Raw genomic sequence first — 18,315 nt, 5'->3', positions numbered from 1 at the left:
ATGTAGTTATGTCTGTATACATGTACTTGTTCATAATCTGTCTATATCTGTCTTTACGAAGGACTTTTTTTCCCATATAAGGGAGCTAGCCATTTTAAATTTGTACATATACCAAAGGGTTTTTACCCCTACATGGAGGGTAGCCACAAAGAAAAAGGCATAGAAACCACTCCCACCCCTTCCATTTCCTATATATTACACTCCCCTCCACCCTCCTCCCTCTGTCTTATCTTGGCACCTCCTGGATGAGGTGCCAAGATAAGACGGAGGAAGGAGGGTGGTGGGGAGGGGAACATATAGGAAATGGAAGGGGTGGGAGTGGTTTCTATGCCTTTTTCTTTGTGGCTACCCCCCATGTAGGGGGAAAAAGCCTTTGGTATATGAATGTATGTACAAATTTAAAATGGCTAACTCCCTTATATGGGAAAAAAAGTCCTTCATAAAGACAGATATAGAAGGACTTTTTTCCCATATAAGGGAAAATTTGTATTTAAATTTGTAGTGAATGTAATGTACTACTGACATGACTAACATGAATTTGTATAAAAAAGTGAACTTGAATTTCAAGGTAGTAAGATTTTAGAAGGTATTGTACTACTGCCATCATACATTGACTCTAGCTTCTTGCCTCTAAATATTGGCACCCAAAACCACTTGGCTACTGTGTTCCCAAATTTATCAAATAATGTTTTATGAAGCAGGGTGTTAAACCAGCCTTGGCCTGCTATGAAAGTGTTCCATCGCATGGCCTTTTACCAGAGCATTGTAGTAAAGGAAAGAGATATGCCGTTATTCAATGAAGTGTTGAAATGGGAGGGTTAATTGTATTTCATTATGTATGAAATGGTTGTGTTTTGATTTGGCCATCTCTTCATAATAGAGGGAAAGGGCCTAAAGGAGGGGTGGGTGACCAATGCCACGCTTGCTGGATGTAGCACATCAGTGATTTTTCTCCAGTACACTAAGCCTGGGCTCACCTAAGAAAATAATGAAATAGATAAATTGCCATCTTCCTCAGGCTGAGTTTTGTATTTTTTTTTTTTTTTTTTTTTTCTCTCTCTCTCTCTCTCTCTCCCTCCCTCCCTCCCTCCCTCCCTCCCTCTCTCTCTCTCTGCAGATCTCTTCTATAACTATCCTTTTTTTTAGTTTCTTTTCATGTCCTTTTGTTTTTCTTTTATCCCATTTCAATAAGTCTACTCTGTGAAGGACATCCATGTCTTTCATGATTCTATAAATGGCCAATAGATCTCTTCTTTCTCTTCATTGTTCTAGGGTTGGTAGTTCCAGTTTAGAGAATCTTTGTTCGTATGTCAATTTTGAAAGTGTTGGGGGCCATCTTTCCATCTTTGTCATTGCTCTTTGGATTCTTTGTAATTTCTTTGTATTTTATTTTTTGTGCTGGGTGTCCATAGTGTCACAGCATACTCCAATCTTGGTCATATCAGTGTGACTAATATTTTTTTTTACCATTACTTCATCCAAGTAATTAAACGCTACCTTTATTGATTATAGTAAATTGTCAGTTTCTCCAACTATTTTGTTTATATGCTTGTCTGGTGACAAGTCTTACATGATAATTACTCCTAGGTCCTTTTCAGAGCTAACTTTCTTTACTTTTTACTGATTTTTTATTGTCCTGATTTTTTCCTCTCTCTCTCTCTCTCTCTCTCTCTCTCTCTCTCTCTCTCTCTCTCTCTCTCTCTCTCTCTCTCTCTCTATATTTGGCTCCATTCCCAGACTTTGTCAAGGTCTCTCTGTAGTGATTCAGTCTTTTTCTGTACTTTCTTTTGTAGGTTTGCATTGACTGCAAAAAAAATTCATATAACATTCTACACCTTCATCCATGTAATTTATATATATATATATATATATATATAATATATATATATATATATATATATATATATATAGCAAACATTATCAGAGCTAATACAGAACCTTGTAGGACTTGACTTATTTAATCCCAGGTCTAGTTTTCATCTCCAAGTACCACCCTCATTTTTCTACCGTGCAAGAAATCTTCCATCCATTTCAATGATTTTCCTTGTACACCTGTTGTTTCAAGTTTTCTTAATAGCTTTTTGTGGTGCTTTATCAAACGCCTTTTGTAAATCCAGGAAAGCACAATCTGCCCATCTGTCCCTTTCTTGCATTATATCTATTAACCTTGAATAAAAACAGACCAAGTTTCTGCTTCTGACCCAGGGCAGTGGACAGGGTGCAGGGATGACCCGTCATCTAGGAGGTGCTAAGATGGGAGGGAGGGTGGAGGGATGTGGAGTGTTTTTGGGGATGAAATGGGTGGGAATGTTTTTGTGCCTTGTCCTTTTTGGCTACCCCCCTGGTAAGGGGAAAAAAAGCCTTGGTATATGTATGTAAAACCAAATTGTTTTGGATTCAGTATATTGTTCATTCCAGATGTTTAGTCCATCTACTTTTGATGACTTCACATATTTTAGCTATTGTGCTTGTAAGGGAAACTGGTCTATAGTTTGTTGGGTTTTCCTTATCTCCCCCTTTATATATTGCTATAATATTGTAATTTTTCCAGTCCTGTGGTACCTTTCCTTCTTTGAGTGAGCAATCTATTATCTTGTATATTTTGAACATTAGTTCATCTATACGTTCTTTTAGTATCCAATTTGCAATTCCGCCCAGGATGTGTGATTTTCTGACATCAAGGTTTATTATTTGGTCCCTTATTTCTTTCTGTCACAATTTTGTATTATAGAGGAAGGGGAGCTATGCTCGTAGTGACCTGTCTTTGTATCTCACAACATCTAGTTTGTTCTTAAGTTCTCGTATGGTGTTTGTACACACAATTGTTTATGCCAGACATCCACTCTGTGTGGATTTTTTTTTTTTTTTTTTTTTTTTTTCCCTCTAGATCTCTTCTATAATTATCTTTTTTGAGTTATTCATGTCCCTTTGTTTTCCTTTTATCCCACTTTAATAAGTCTTCTCTATCAAGGACTTCCATGCCTTTCATGAGTCTGTAAATGGCCAATAGCTCACCTCTTTCTCTTCTTTGTTCCAGTGTTGGTAGTTTCAGTTTAGACAATCTTCATATGTCAATTTTGATAGTGTTGGGGCCATCTTTGTCATTCCTCTTTGGATTCTATTTTCCTTGTATTCTTTTTTGTACTGGGTGTCTATAGTGTTGCAACATACATGTTGGGGCCATCTTTGTCATTCCTCTTTGGATTCTATTTTCCTTGTATTCTTTTTTGTACTGGGTGTCTATAGTGTTGCAACATACACCTTGGTCTTATCATTGTGACTAATATATATTTTTTTTTTACCATTACTTCATCCAAGTAATTAAAAGCCACCTTTATTGATCTTTAAGGGAGAGCGACTGGAGGAAGTGGATAGTTTTAGATACTTGGGTGCAAGTGTAGCAGGAAAAGGTGGAGTGAAGGTGGAGGTAGAATGTAGATTGAGAGAAGCGAGTAAATGCCTTGGTGGATTAAAGAGTGTAATGAGGAATAGACATTTGGGAATGGATGCGAAGAGGAGACTGTATGAATGAGTGATTGTGCCAACAGCACTGTATGGGGCAGAAACGTGGAACATAAGAGAAGAAGAGAGAAGGAGTTTGAGATGAGGTGTCTGAGAAGTATGGTGGGGGTTACTAAGCTGGATAGAGTGAGAAATGAGGAGGTGAGGAGGAGAACAGGGGTGAAAAAGGATTTGGGAGATAGGGTTGATGAAAGAATATTAGGATGGTTTGGACAGAATGAGTGAAGAAAGACTAGTAAAAGAGGTATGGAAGGCAGATGTGGAGGGAGTGAACATGAGGGGACGTCCTAGGATGAGGTGGATGGATGGGGTGAAGGGGGCTTTGGGGAAGAGGGGAATGTCTGTTGAGGAAGGAAGGGAGAGGACGGAAGACAGAGGTGAGTGGAGAATGGTTGTATATGGATGATGATGTGATTGCATGAGGAGGAATGGGCTGGGGGGTGGGGTAGTATGTGTGAGTAAATTTTGATGCAGCCCGAAGGGATTTCTCCCCGTCCTCTCCATATATGCAAGGGGGGACGGAGAGGGGGGGTCGCCGATTAAATGAAGCGGCCTTGCTGTGGATGTGCTGTGTCTTGCGACACTGCTTCTGACCCAGGGCGGTGGGCAGGGTGCAGGGATGACCTGTCATCCAGGAGGTGCTCAGATGAGAGGGAGGGTGGGAGGGGTGTGGAGTGTATTTAGGGATGAAATGGGTGGGAGTGTTTTTATGCCTTTCCCTTTTTGGCTACCTCCCTTGGAAGGGGGAAAAAGCCTTGGTATATGTATGTATATATGTTTATTGATCTTAGTAAATTGTAGGTTTCTCCAACTGTTTTGTTGATATCCTTGTCTGGTGACATGTCTTTTGTGATAATTACTCCTAGGTCCTTTTTGGAACTAACTTTCTGTACTTCCTTTGTATTGATTTTATATTGTCCTGATATTCTTCTTTTTACTTTTTCCAAATTCCATCATACTACATTTCTTAATGTTGAAATTCACTTCCCAGTTTTGACTCTATTCTCAGATTTTGTCCAGGTCTTTTTCTTTATTTACTTTCTTCAGTAGTTTTGCATCGTCTACAAAGAAGTTCATGTAACATTCTACACCTTCATCCATGTCATTTACATATATAGCAAACTTTATCAGACTCAATACTGAATCCTGTGGGTCACTACTTATCATTTCTTCCCAGGTTGAGTTTTTATCTCTGAGCACCACTTTCATTTTTCTCCCATCCAAGAAATCTTCCATCCATTTCAGTAATTTTCAATGTACACCACCTGTTTCAATTTTTCTTAATAATTTTTTGTGTGGTACTTTATCAAACGCTTTTTGTGAGTCCAGGAAAGTACAGTCTGGCCATCTGTCCCTTTCTTGAAATATATATTACATACATATACCAAGGCTTTTTCCCCCTTACAAGGGGGGTAGCCAAAAAGAAAAAGGCATAAAATCATTCCCACCCATTCCATCTCTGAATACACTCCACACCCCTCCACCCTCCCTCTTATCTTAGCACCTCCTGAAAGACGGGTCATCCCTGCACCTTGTCCACTGCCCTGGGTCAGAAGCAGTGTCGCAAGACAAAAAAAAATATATATATATATATATTAACCTTGAATAAAAACAAATCCCTGTCTAAAACCAAATTGTTTTGGATTTAGTATATTGATCTATTCCAGATGATTAGTCCATCTACTTTTGATGACTTTTTCAAAGATTTTAGTTACTGTACTTGTAAGGGAGACCGGTCTATATTTTGTTGGGCCTTCTATGTCTCCCCCTTTATATATTGGTATAATATTGCCATTTTTGCAGTTTTGCAGTACTTTTCCTTCTTTAAGTGATCAATCTATTATCTTGTATGTTTTGTCCATTACTTCATCTATACATTCTTTTAGTATTCAGTTTGCAATTCTGTCCAGGCCATGTGATTTTCTGACACCAAGGTTCATTATTTGGTCCCTTATTTCTTTCTGTATCACAATTATTTTTCCTATTGGGGGATCTTTCCCCCCTTCATCCTAGTTGTGTATTTTCTTTTGTGAATACATATTTGAAATGTTTGTTAATAATTACAGCCATTTCTATATCATCTATATGTTCCCTTGACGTAGTTTCGCTATTTCCTGTTTATTTTTTAATGAAAGAGGAGTGGGATGGAGTAAAGGATAGAGTAGAACTAGGAGTGGAGGAGGAATGGGGATGGTTCAAGGAGGGAGTCATAAGGTGTGCAAAGATGGTGTGTGGAACAAGGAGGGCGGGAGGAAAAAGAAGGAAGGGTAGTGAGTGGTGGGATGAGGAAGCAAAGAAATGTGTAGAAGAGAAGAAGCAGGCATTCATAGATTGGCTGCAAATTAGGACAAGGGAATCGTATGAGAGGTACAAAGTAAAGGGAAGGGAAGCTAAGCATAAGATAAAGGAAGCAAAGAGGAGAGCAGATGTGGAATGGGGTAAGAGTATGACAGAAAATTTTGAAAGCAATAAAAAGATGTTTTGGAAGGAAATTAACCCCTTCGATATGATGACGTCTACGTAGGCGTCATGAGGAGCAAGTGGGTACGAGAGGATGCCGATGTCGGCGTCTTGATTATATTTATTGTAGTTGTACCTGCGTGACCCCCATACTCTGTAAACTGGCTTCATCATATTTTCTATGGTTATCAAAATTCACGGGCGAAAGAGAGAACGAGCAATACAGCAGTGACTTTATTTTTTATGATGCGAGTATTATGATGCAACATCGCATGTCTGGCAGCTAATGCTGCCCGCAAGATTTTGGGCCCGGAGTGAAGGGGTTAAAAGAGAAAAAGGAGGCAAATCAAGTATAGAAGAAAAGGTAAAAGGTGCAGATGGAGAGATGATAATCAAAAAGAAGGCAGTGAAAGGAAGGTGGGCAGAGTATTTTAGGGAGTTGTTAAATTTGAAGGAGGATAAGGAGGGAAAGGTAGTTGCAGTGGGAAGCGCTAAGAAAATGAGAGTGATGAGTGAGGAAAATGGAGGAGAAATAGGGAAGGATGAAGTGAAAGCAGCTGCTAAGATGATGAGAGCAGGTAAGGCACCTGGTCTGGATGGATGCCATGTAGAATGTCTGAAGAAAGGTGGTACAGTGATGGTGGACTGGCTGGTGAGGTTGTTTAATGTTTGTTTGAGAGAGGGTAGAGTGCAGGAGGACTGCCTGTATAGTTCTGCTTTACAAGGGAAAGGGGGACAAGTGTGAGTGTAGTAGTTACAGAGGGATCAGCTTGTTGAGTGTAGTAGGGAAGGCTTATGGGAAGGTCTTTATTGAGAGGATTAGGAGAGGAACAGAGGAAGTAATTGGTGAGGAACAGTGTGGGTTTAGGACAGGTAGAGGTTGTGTAGATCAGATCTTTGTGGTAAGACAGATATGTGAGAAAGCTATATGAAGAGGTAAGGATTTATTTCTTTATTTATTTATTTTTTTCTTTAATGGATCTGGAAAAGGCTTATGACAGGGTAGACAGGAAGGCACTGTGGGAGGTACTGCAGATATATGGGATAGGAGGAAAGCTGTTAACCCCTTCCATACGGTGCCGCACACGTAGGCGTCATGAGGAGCAAGTGGATTCGCGACGCTGCCATATCGGCGTCTTGATTATATTTATTGTAGTCGCCCCTGTGTTTTTACATTCTTCCAAATGTGCCCTGAATCCCATTCTCTGTGGTTTTCAAAATTCGTGGGTGAAAGAGAGAACGATCGATATAAGCGGTGACTATATTTTATGATGCGAGTATTATTACGACACATCATACGGCTGGCATTGGCTGCTGCCCGCGAGATTTAAGTCCGGAGTGAAGTGGTTAAGAGCAGTCAAGAGTTTTTCCGAGAGTAGTAGAGCTTGTGTTAGGATTAGAAATGGAGAGAGTGAATGGTTTGAGGTAAAGGTGGGACTTCATCAGGGATGTGTTATGTCACCCTGGCTGTTCAATCTTTACATGGATGGGATAGTGCGAGAGGTGAATGCAAGGGTAGTGGGTCAGGGGTTGGAGATGATTGAAGAAAATGGAGAAAAGTGGGAGGTGAGCCAGTTGATGTTTGCTGACGACACTGCGCTTGTAGCAGGATCAGAGGAGGGATTGAGGAAGCTAGTGACAGAGTTTGAGAAGGTATGTGAAAGAAGGAAGCTGAAGATAAATGTGGGTAAAAGTAAGGTGATGAAATGTACAAGGGGAGAGAGTGACAGCAGGCTGGAGGTTAGCATTAACCTCTTCAGTACGGGCCTTAAATCTCACGGGCAGCAGCCAATGCCAGCCGTACGATGTGTCGTAATAATACTCTCATCATAAAATATAGTCACCGCTTATATCGATCGTTCTCTCTTTCACCCGTGAATTTTGAAAACCATAGAGAATGTGATTAAGGACAGTTTATAGAGAATGTCAAAACGCAGGGGCGACTACAATAAATATAATCAAGACGCTGATATGGCAGCCTCACATATCCACTTGCTCCTCATGACGCCTACGTGTGCGGCACCGTATGGAAGGGGTTAAGGGAGAAAGACTGGAGGAAGTGGATAGTTTTAGATACTTAGGTGTGAATGTGGCAGGAAAGGGAGGAGTGGAGGTAGAATGTAGATTGAGAGAAGTGAGTAAATGCCTTGGTGGATTGAAAAGTGTAATGAGAAATGGATATCTGGGAATGGATGCTAAGAGGAGGTTATATGAAGGAGTGATTGTGCCAACAGCATTGTACGGGGCAGAAACATGGAACATGAGAGAGGAAGAGAGAAGGAGTTTGAATGTGTTTGAGATGAAATGTCTGAGAAGTATGATAGGGGTTACTAGGCTAGATAGAGTGAGAAATGAGGTGGTGAGGAGAACAGGGGTGGAAAGGGAACTGGGAGATAGGGTTGATGAAAGGGTATTAGGATGGTTTGGACACATGGAAAGAATGAGTGAAGAAAGATTAGTAAAAGAAGTGTGGAAGGCAGAGGTGGAAGGAGTGAATATGAGGGGGCATCCTAGGATGAGATGAATTGATGGGGTGAAAGAGAGGAATGTCTGTTGAAGAAGGACAGGAGAGGACAGAAGATAGGGGTGAATGGAAAGGGGTTGTGTATAAATGATGCTGTGATGCATGAGGGGGATGGGGGGTAAGGATGTATGGAAAAAAAAAATGATGCAGCCCAAAGGGATTTCTCCCTGTCTTCTCCTTTTCTGCATGAGGCAATGGAGAGGGGGGGTTGCCAAGTTTATGAAGTGGCCTTGCAGTGGATGTGCTGTGTCTTGCAACACTGCTTCTGACCCAGGGTAGTGGACAGGATGCAGGGATGACCCGTCATCCAGGAGGTGCCAAGATAAGAGGGAGGGAGGAGGGTGGAGGGGAGTGGAATATATAAACAATGGAATGGGTGGGAGTGGTTTCTATGCCTTTTTCTTTGTGGCTAACCCCCATGTAGGGGGAAAAAGCCTTTGGTATATGTATTTTTTAATTTACCATTTACATATCTATAGAAAAATTTAGGTTGATCCTTACATTTGTTTATTATGTCTTTTTCATATTTTCTTCTTCCCTGCATATTTTTACATATTAACCCCTTCCATACGGTGCCGCACACGTAGGCGTCATGGACTTAGATCTCGGTGGCAGCAGCCAATGCCAGCCGTACGACGTGTCGTAATAATACTCGCATCATAAAATATAGTCACCGCTTATATCGATCGTTCTCTCTTCACCCGTGAATTTTGATAATCATAGAAAATGCGATTACAAAAGAATTAGAAAGAATGTCATTATGGAGGGGCGACTACAATAAATATAATCAAGACACCGATATGGCAGCCTCGCGAATACACTCGCTCCCCATGACGCCTACGTGTGCGGCACCGTATGGAAGGGGTTAATTACTTGATATATATTTGCCACTTTTTTTCTCTCTCTCCCTCTCTCTCTCCCTCTCTCTCTCTCTCCCTCTCTCTCTCTCTCCCTCTCTCTCTCTCTCCCTCTCTCTCTCTCTCCCTCTCTCCCTCCCTCTCCCTCTCTCTCTCTCTCCCTCTCTCTCTCTCCCTCTCTCCCTCCCTCTCCCTCTCTCTCTCTCTCTCCCTCTCTCTCTCCCTCTCTCTCTCTCCCTCTCTCTCTCCCTCTCTCCCTCTCTCTCTCTCTCTCTCTCTCTCTCTCTCTCTCTCTCTCTCTCTCTCTCTCTCTCTCTCTCTCTCTCCAAGCTTTCTCTTCTATCTTTTGCCTCACTACATTTTTGTTGTACATATATATATACCAAAGGCTTTTTCCCCTTTACCCAAGAGGTAGCCAAAAAACAAAGGCATAGAAACCACTCCCACCCATTCCATCCCCTATATACTCCACTCCCATCGACCCTCTTCCCTCCCTCTAATCTTGGCACCTCCTGGATGATGGGTCATCCCTGGATCTTGTCCACTGCCCTGGGTCAGAAGCAGTGCTACAAGATGCAGTACATTCACAGCAAGGCCGCTTCACCAAATGGGTGACCCCTCTCTCCGTCCCCTCATGCAGAAAAGGAGAAGACTGGGAGAAATCCCTTTGGGCTGCATCATTTTATTTCTCATACTCCCTCACCCCCCCCCCCCAATCCCCATCCCACTTCCCCTCATGCATCACAGCATCATCCATACACAGCCATTCTCCATTCACCCCTATCTTCTGTCCTCTCTTGTCATTCCTCAACAGACATTCCTCCCTTTCCCAATGCCCCTTTTACTCCATCCATCTCATCCTAGGTTGCCCCCTCATGTTCACTCCTTCCACCTCTGCCTTCCATACCTCTTTTACAAATCTTTCTTCACACATTCTTTCCATGTGTCCAAACCATCCCAATACTCCTTCATCAACCCCATCACCCAACTCCCTTTCCACCCCCGTTCTCCTCCTCACCTCCTCATTTCTCTTTCCATCTAGCTCAGTAACCCCTATCATACTTCTCAGGCATTTAAGCTCGAACATATTCAAACTCCTCTCTTCCTCTCTTTATGGTCCATGTTTCTGCCCTGTGCAGTGCTGTTGGCACAATTACTCCTTCATACAATCTCCTCGTAGCATCCTTTCCCAAATGTCTATATCTCGTAACACTTTTTAATCCAAGGCTTTTATTCACTTCTCTCAATCTACATTCTACCTCCACCTCCATTCCTCCCTTTCCTGCCACATTCACACCCAGGTATCTAAAACTATCCACTTCCTCCAGTATCTCTCTCTTAATACTCACTTCCAGTCTGCTGCCACTTTCTCCCCTTATACATCTCATCACCTTACTTTTACCCACATTTATCTTCATCTTCCTTTTGCACACCTTCCCAAACTCAGTCACTAGCTTCCTCAATCCCTCCTCTAATCCTGCCACAAGCACAGTGTTGTCAGCAAACAACAACTAGCTTATCTCCCACTTTTCTCCATTTTCTTTAACCATCTCCAATCCCTGACCCACTACCCTTGCATTCACCTCTCACACCACCCCATCCATGTATAAATTGAACAGCCCGGGGGACATAACACAGCCCCAATGAAGTCCCACTTTTACCTCAAACCACTCACTCTCTCCATTTCTAATCCTAACAAGCTCTACTATTCTTGTAAAAACTCTTGACAGCTCTTAACAGCTTTCCTCCTATCCCATATATCTGCACTTCCTCCCACAGTGCCTTCCTGTCTACCCGTCATAACCCTTTTCCAGATCCATAAAAAATCCATAAAATCCATAAAAAATAATTTTGTTTTACCAGCACTTAATGTATACCTTTTTCTGTTTTTGTTTTGGTACGGGAGAGGACAGAAGACGGGTGAATGGAGAATGGTTGTATATGGATGATGATGTGATTGCATGAGGTGGAATGGGTGGGGGGATGGGGGGGTGAGGTAGTATGTGTGAGCAAAATTTGACGCAGCCTGAAGGGATTTCTCCCCGTCCTCTCCATTTATGCATGGGGGGACGGAGAGGGGGGGGTCGCCGATTTAATGAAGTGGCCTTGCTGTGGATGTGCTGTGCCTTGCGACACTGCCTCTGACCCAGGGCAGTGGACAGGGTGCAGGGATGACCTGTCATCCAGGAGGTGCTCAGATGGGAGGGAGGGTGGAGGGGTGAGGAGTGTATTCAGGGATGGAATGGGTGGAAGTGATTTTATGCCTTTCCCTTTTAGCTACCTCCCTTGTAAGGGGGAAAAAGCCTTGGTATATGTATGTACATATTTATCCACTCCTTCATTATAGATTTCTTTTAATGTCATCATCCATTTCTCTTCCACCAGTGTTTCTTCATTAAAGTGATCTCTACTCACTTTTTGAAAGAATTTTCAGAGTTCCCAAAACCCATTTTGTTATACATTAGTTTACCATTTCTCTGTTTCTCATTTCTTCCCAGATATATTTCCACTTTTAGTTCTAACTCAGGTGTTGATGGAAAGATGATAATGGAAGAGAAGCTGTAAGAGGAAGATAGGTAGAATATTTTAGGGAAGAAATCCCTTTGGAGTGCAGCAACATATCCATATACACTCAAACCTCATTTTTCTGGATTAATTGTTACAGCTACCTGTCCGGATAATGAAAAAATCCGGATATTGAAAATGTTTTGGTAAATTTTTAGTTTCGACCATGGGCGCAATATAACAATAGAAAATTAATTATTAGTTTTGTAAATTATAATATATCAACGTAATATGCAATTTTGTGAGCGGAAATAAAAACCAAAAAGGGTGCTAAAACAGATTTCGTAAGTAACGAAGTCGTGTCGGATGAATGGTACGCCATGATTGTTATGATAGATGCCAACATCGAAGAAATGAAAGGATGATAAATTCGTCTAACCTATCCTGTGTTTAATAAATCATTACCTGCAAATTAAATGTCATCCGGCTTGTCCTCATTGTCGTCGTCGTGAGAGATGTTGGCGGGCTCTTCAACCACTCTCTCAGCTTGCGGGGTATACAAATTTCTTGCAGCTTGAAGCAATGCGTGTATCTCCGCTCCATAACATTCCTTCAAGAAAATGTACCTGGCGAGGTACTGTCGGAAGTACCGAGGCCGTCAGTTGACAGACGACAAGATGGCGTCCCGATCCTATGCTACCGACTTCGTTCATTAGCATATTTGCGACCACACAAAACTTAGAACAGTAATTCAATAACTTTGCCTTGGATTTTCTAATATCCGACACTGTTTGCCGGGCCACTCCAAATTTGTCACACACATTTCTTACACTTGCTCCTTCCTCAAGTTTCTTGATTAAGTCCAATTTTTGCCGCACTGTTAGAGCAACTTGCTTTCGTTTCACGACTTTATTAGGCATGATGACACAGGTTTATTTGTAGTAGTGTACTGTAAATAGGTGTGTATGGCCTTCACCCCACGACTAGCGTCGTTTATATACCCTGCCTCGCGCCATCTGGTGTTTACCTTTCAAACTACTGTAACTCTGTATCGTTCGCCTCGCGTACATAACAGTTTTTCGGGCAGCTAAATATCATTTTCGAAAATAATATTTAGCTGCCCAGCTGCTTCAAAACGTCCTGATAAACCGAAATCCGGATATGTGAAGGCCGGATAAACGAGGTTTGAGTGTACAACCTTTCTCCACTCCCACCTATCCCCCAACCCACTCGCTTCCCTGCTCAACAGACATTATCATTTTGCTCAAAGCTCCTGTTACTCCATCCATCTCATTTTTAGACCTCCCCTCAAGTTCAATCCATCCACCTCTGCTTTCTACAATATTTTTACTAGTCATTATCTCTCTTTTTTCCACATGACTAAACCATCCCAAAACTCTTTTCCAAGTCTCTGCCCCCATACAGTGTTGTAGAAACAGTAACCCCTTCATATATAATCATCTCTTTGCATCCATTCTCAGGTGCCTATATCTCATGACTCTTTTCAATCCCTCAGTTAATTAAAAGAAAAAATAAATAAATAGATAAAAAAAAAAAAAAAAAGTAAAAGAAAAACTGCCCTTATTTCAACAGCAGATAAAACTCTACTTTTTTCAGGTCCAAATATGTCGAACCAACACTGGAAGAAGGCTTCAAGGATATTGTGTATGTCAACTTTGTACCTGATTTCAGGACAAAGAAAGACGAAGAACTATACAAGATGCATCTATTGGAGAAGTAGGAACTCAAAGAAATGTAATGGTTTGACTATAAGCATTAATGAACTGTGATAAAATATTTGAAAATTATTTTGGAGATTTTGATTAATTATGCTTGTTGGCAAGAGTTGATTCCTATTATCTGAAATTTTCATAAGATTTTTGTTTTCAGGTTATCTCTTAACCTATAGGCATTTCAGTGTGGAGAGTTGGCATTTTCAAGGGGTGTATATAATTTATATTTCATGATTGGTGAACTGTACTTACAGGTTTCAGTATTACCACACTATTATTATTCTACAGCAGATCAAGGAAAGTCTCCTTTAGAAGTGATTCCAGTCATTGGGGAAATGTGTATTATAGTTCAATTTCCATAATTTGATAATAAATTTTGTTTTCGTTAGTGTGTGTATTATTTTTAACCTTTGCTAATCTTATGCACCTTTATTTTTTACCCTAGTATGTATAATTTTTGGTGGAAGATAGGTTGAGAGTGGATAGGTGCAGAAGGAGGAAAATGGTAGGAAGTAGGAAGATGCTCAAAGTAAACTGTTTAAATAGAAGGAAAAAGAGCAGGTGTACAAGGAGAATGTGAAAGAAGTGTGGGAGGTGGTGAAAGATAGAGTACAGGTAGGAGTGGTAGAGGAATGGGGATGTTTCAAGGAGGGAGTGACAAGATGTGCAGAGATGGTTATGTGGAACAAGGAGGATGGGGGGGAATAGAAAGAAAGGTAGTGAGTGGTGGGATGGTGGAGTAAAGAAGGTTGTATAAGAAGCATTCAAGGACTGGTTGTAAAGTAGGACGAGAGAAACATAAGAGAGGTACAAAGAAAGCAAAACAAGGAAGGAGTATAACAACAATTTTGAAAGTAATAAAATGATGTTTTGGAAGGAATTGGAGGTGAATCAAATAAAGAAAAGATAAAAGGCACAGATGGACTAATGTTAATGGAAGAAGAGGCAGTAAGGGGAAGAGTATTTTAGAGAGCAGTTGAATGTGGAGGATGATAGGGATTGGTGGGAGGTGCTAAGAAAATGATGGTAATGAGTGAGGAGAAATAAAAGATGAGATGCAAGTAATTTTGAAAATTATGAGGGTAAGGCACTTGGGTTACATTTGTATCATGTGGAATGTCTGAAGAAGGGGGTACAGTAATAATGGACTGGCAAGCGAGGTTGATTAATGTGTGTCTAAGGGAGGGTCGAGTGGTGGAGGAGTGCCTGTACAGTTATGCTTTACAGGGGAAAAGAGGATGTGATTGCAGTAGTTTCATAGGGATCAGTTTGAGTGTAGTTAGGAAGGTTTTAATTGAGAGGAACAGTAATTGGTGAAGATCAGTGTGGGTTTAGGAAATGTAATGTTGCATGGATCAGATTTTTGTGGTAAGGCAGATATGTAAGAAAGATTAAGGAAAAAGTAAGGATGTTTTATGGGCCTTTATGGATTTGGAAAAGAGTTGTAACAGGTTAGACAGAAAGGCACTGTGAGAGATATTGCAGGTATATGGGATTGGGGGAAAGCTGTTAAAGGCAGTCAAGAGTTTTTATGAGAGTAATGAGAAATAGAAATTTGGGAGTAGATGCTAAGAGAAGATTTTATGGAGTGATTGTGCCAACAGCACTGTATGGGGAAGAAACATGGAACATAAGAGAGGAAAAGTTTAGATTAATTTGAAATGAGGTGCCTGAGAAGTATAGTAGGGGTTGCTAGGCTGGAAAGAGTTAAGAAACAAGAGGTGAGGAGGAGAGCAGGAGTGGAATGGGAGATTGGGTTGATGAAAGAGTATTGGGATGGTTTGGACACATGAAAAGAATGAGTGAAGAAAGATTAGTAAAGAGGTGTGGAAGGAGTGACCAAGTATGAGGTGGATGGATGTGGTGAAAAGGGTATTGGGAATGGGAATGTTGAGGAAGAAAGGGAGAAGACAGAAGATAGGTATGAGTGGAGAATGGTTGTGTATGGATAATGCTGGGATGCATGAAAGGGAGTGGGTGGGGGATGAGGGAGTGTGTGTGAATATTTTGATGCGCAGAAGGGATTTCTCCCTGTCTTCTCTTTTTCTACAAGAGGAGATGGGGGGGGGGGGCTAATTAAATGAAACGGCCTTGCTGTCTTGCTGCATTGCTTCTGACCCAGGACAGTGGCTGAGATGTAGGGATGACCCATCATTCAGGATGAGCCAAGATAAGAGGGAGGGGTGTGAGTGGGATTGGAGTATATGGGGATGGAATGGGTGGGAGTGGGTTTTATGCCCTTGTTTTTGGCTACCTCCCTCATAAGGGGAAAATGTTTTTGGCTACCTCCCTTGTAAGTGGAAAAATCCTTTGGTATATGTATGTATTAGTCTGTGTTAGAATTGGAAACGGAGAGAGCAAGTGATTTGAGGTAAAGGTGGGGCTGCATCAGGGATGTGTTATATTGCCTTGGCTGTTCGGTGTGTACATGTATGGAGTGATGCAGGAGGTAAATGAGAGGGTAATGGGCAGGGGATGAGAAGACTAAAGAAAATGGAGAAAAGTTGGAGGCAAGTCAGTTGTTGATTGCTGACAACACTGCTTGTGGCAGGGTCAGAGGAAAGATTAAACTAGTGATGGAGTTTGGGAAGGTATGTGTTACCTAGTTGTATTTTATGGGACGAGCTATGCTCATAGTGACCCGTTTTTGTATCTCTCCACATCCAGTTTGTTCTTAAAATCGTGTACATTTATGGCATTCACTGTTTCTCTGTGATAGAAAGTTGAAGATAAATGTGGGTAAAAGTAAGGTGATGAGATGTACAAAAGGAGAGGATGGCAGATTTAGTTAGTCTAGGAGAGAAGCTGGAGGAAATGGATAGTTGTAGGCATGTGGCAATGAAAGGGAGTGGAGGTGATTGTATAGTAGATGGAGACAAGCAAGTAAATGCCTTACAGGATTCAAAAGTGTCATGAGAAATAGGTATCTGGGAATGGATTCAAAGAAGAGATATGAAAGGGTGACTGTGTTGATGGCACTGTTTGGGGCAGAGAATGTCTGTTGAGGAAGGACGGGAGAGGACAGAAGACAGGGAGAGGGGTGAATGGAAAATGGTTGTATATGGATGATGTTGTGATGCACGAGGTGGAATGGATGGGGGGTGAGGTAGTGTGTGTGAGAAGAATTTGACACAGCCCGAAGGGATTTCTCCCCATCTTCTCCTTTTGTACATGAGGGGACGGAGAGGGGGGTCGCCGATTTAATGAAGTGGCCTTGCTGTGTCTTGCAACACTGTTTCTGACCCAGGGCAGTGGACAAGATAATACTACAGTTAGGTACAATTCAGTAAATACACAATGCCTTCCTGTTGACCTTGTCACAAACTTTCTTTAAATCCACAAAAAAATCCAGCAACTTTTGCCATAAACTTATTGCAAATCTGCCTTACCACAAAATTTGATCCATGCACCCTCTACCTTTCTTAACCCAACACTGTTCCTCTCCTAATTGCCTCGGATAACACCCTACCATGTGGCTTTCAAACTTCACTCTAAAACTGCAATATTCATATTTGTCTTTTTTTTTTTTCCCTTTGTAAAGTGGAACTATATGAGTACAAACACTTGTTCAGTCCTCCAGCACATTCCCCTCACTCACACACATATCAAACCTCACCAGCCAATCTACCTTAACCATTCCTCTCTTTGTCACTCTCCACATGACAACCATCCAACCAAGGTGCCTTACCAGTTCTCATCACTTTCAAGTCTCTTTGTACCTCATCTTTTCTTATAGCCCTATCATTTTCCTCCCATCAGTCAATTTCCTAGCTCTTCCCACTGCCAATCACTCCCTAAGCTCCTCCACATTCCACAGTCTAAAATATTCTATCCATCTCCTTCACTTCCATTGACATCTGCCCATCTATACCCTTTACTTTTACCTCTCTACCTGACTCACCCCCAACTCTCTTTACTTCATTTCCAAATATATATTTTAAAAATGTTGTCAACCTCCACCATTTTACATCTGTTCTCATCTTTGCTTCCATCACCTTGCATTTTGCTTCTTCCTTCTTGTACCTCTCAGGTGTTTTCCTAATTCTACCTTACAATCAATCCTCATATGCTTGCTATTCTTCTATCACATCCTTCACCTGTTCATCCCACTATTCACTACCCTTTCTTCTATTCCCTCTCATCCCACATATCATCTTTGTGCACTTTGGCAATTCCTCCTTGTAACATACCCAATCTTCTACTCCTACTTCCCCTTTCTCCTTTTCCTTCTCATTCAGTTTATTTATTCTCAATATTTCTCTGCTTCCCACCCTTTTCCTCTACTTTCAATCTCTCTTCTACCAACAAGTTATCTGACACTCCCCCACTCTCTCCCCAGAAAACATGAACATCCAGAACTCTTCTAATTCTTCTTTTGGGTACTACTACATCATTCATTAATACCATATCAATCGACCTTCCCTCCACCACCTCTTCCCATTTATACTTATTCTTGGCTCTTTTCTTAAACACTGTCTTTGCTATAATCAACTCCCTTTCTAAACACATCTCAAGATCATCTCTCCACTACAATTTTTACCTAGCAATCCAAGCTTTCCTACTATTCCATGTATTGGCTCATCTATTTCAGCACTGAGATCCTCCAACACCACTACTTTAACATTACTTCCAAAACTCTCTAAAGGCTTATTTAAATTGATCCAAAAGCTTCCCTTTTCTCACTACCAGGACCATATGCATTCACAATTCCTTC

At 41.3% G+C, this 18,315-nt stretch overlaps 1 protein-coding gene across 4 annotated transcripts in view; it reads left to right on the top strand.

Annotated features, from left to right (window-relative positions):
• PNKP (Polynucleotide kinase 3'-phosphatase) overlaps positions 1-13,989 on the top strand; it is an 88,911-nt gene extending 74,922 nt beyond the window's left edge. For 3 of the 4 annotated variants that reach the window (XM_076208357.1, XM_076208356.1, XM_076208358.1), the window contains one exon: positions 13,486-13,989. In XM_076208357.1, coding sequence (XP_076064472.1) covers positions 13,486-13,609 — 124 coding nt within the window. In that variant the 3' untranslated portion in view covers positions 13,610-13,989. The remainder of the gene's footprint in view (positions 1-13,485) is intronic. The other variant, XM_076208355.1, reaches the window with a different exon arrangement.
• The last annotated feature ends 4,326 nt before the right edge of the window (positions 13,990-18,315 follow it).

The sequence above is a fragment of the Oratosquilla oratoria genome, chromosome 25, assembly GCF_046742065.1.
Source record: "Oratosquilla oratoria isolate Oo_2021 chromosome 25, ASM4674206v1, whole genome shotgun sequence".
In the NCBI taxonomy this organism is placed as follows: Eukaryota; Metazoa; Arthropoda; class Malacostraca; order Stomatopoda; family Squillidae; genus Oratosquilla; species Oratosquilla oratoria.
This window is presented reverse-complemented; position numbering and strand designations above follow the sequence as displayed.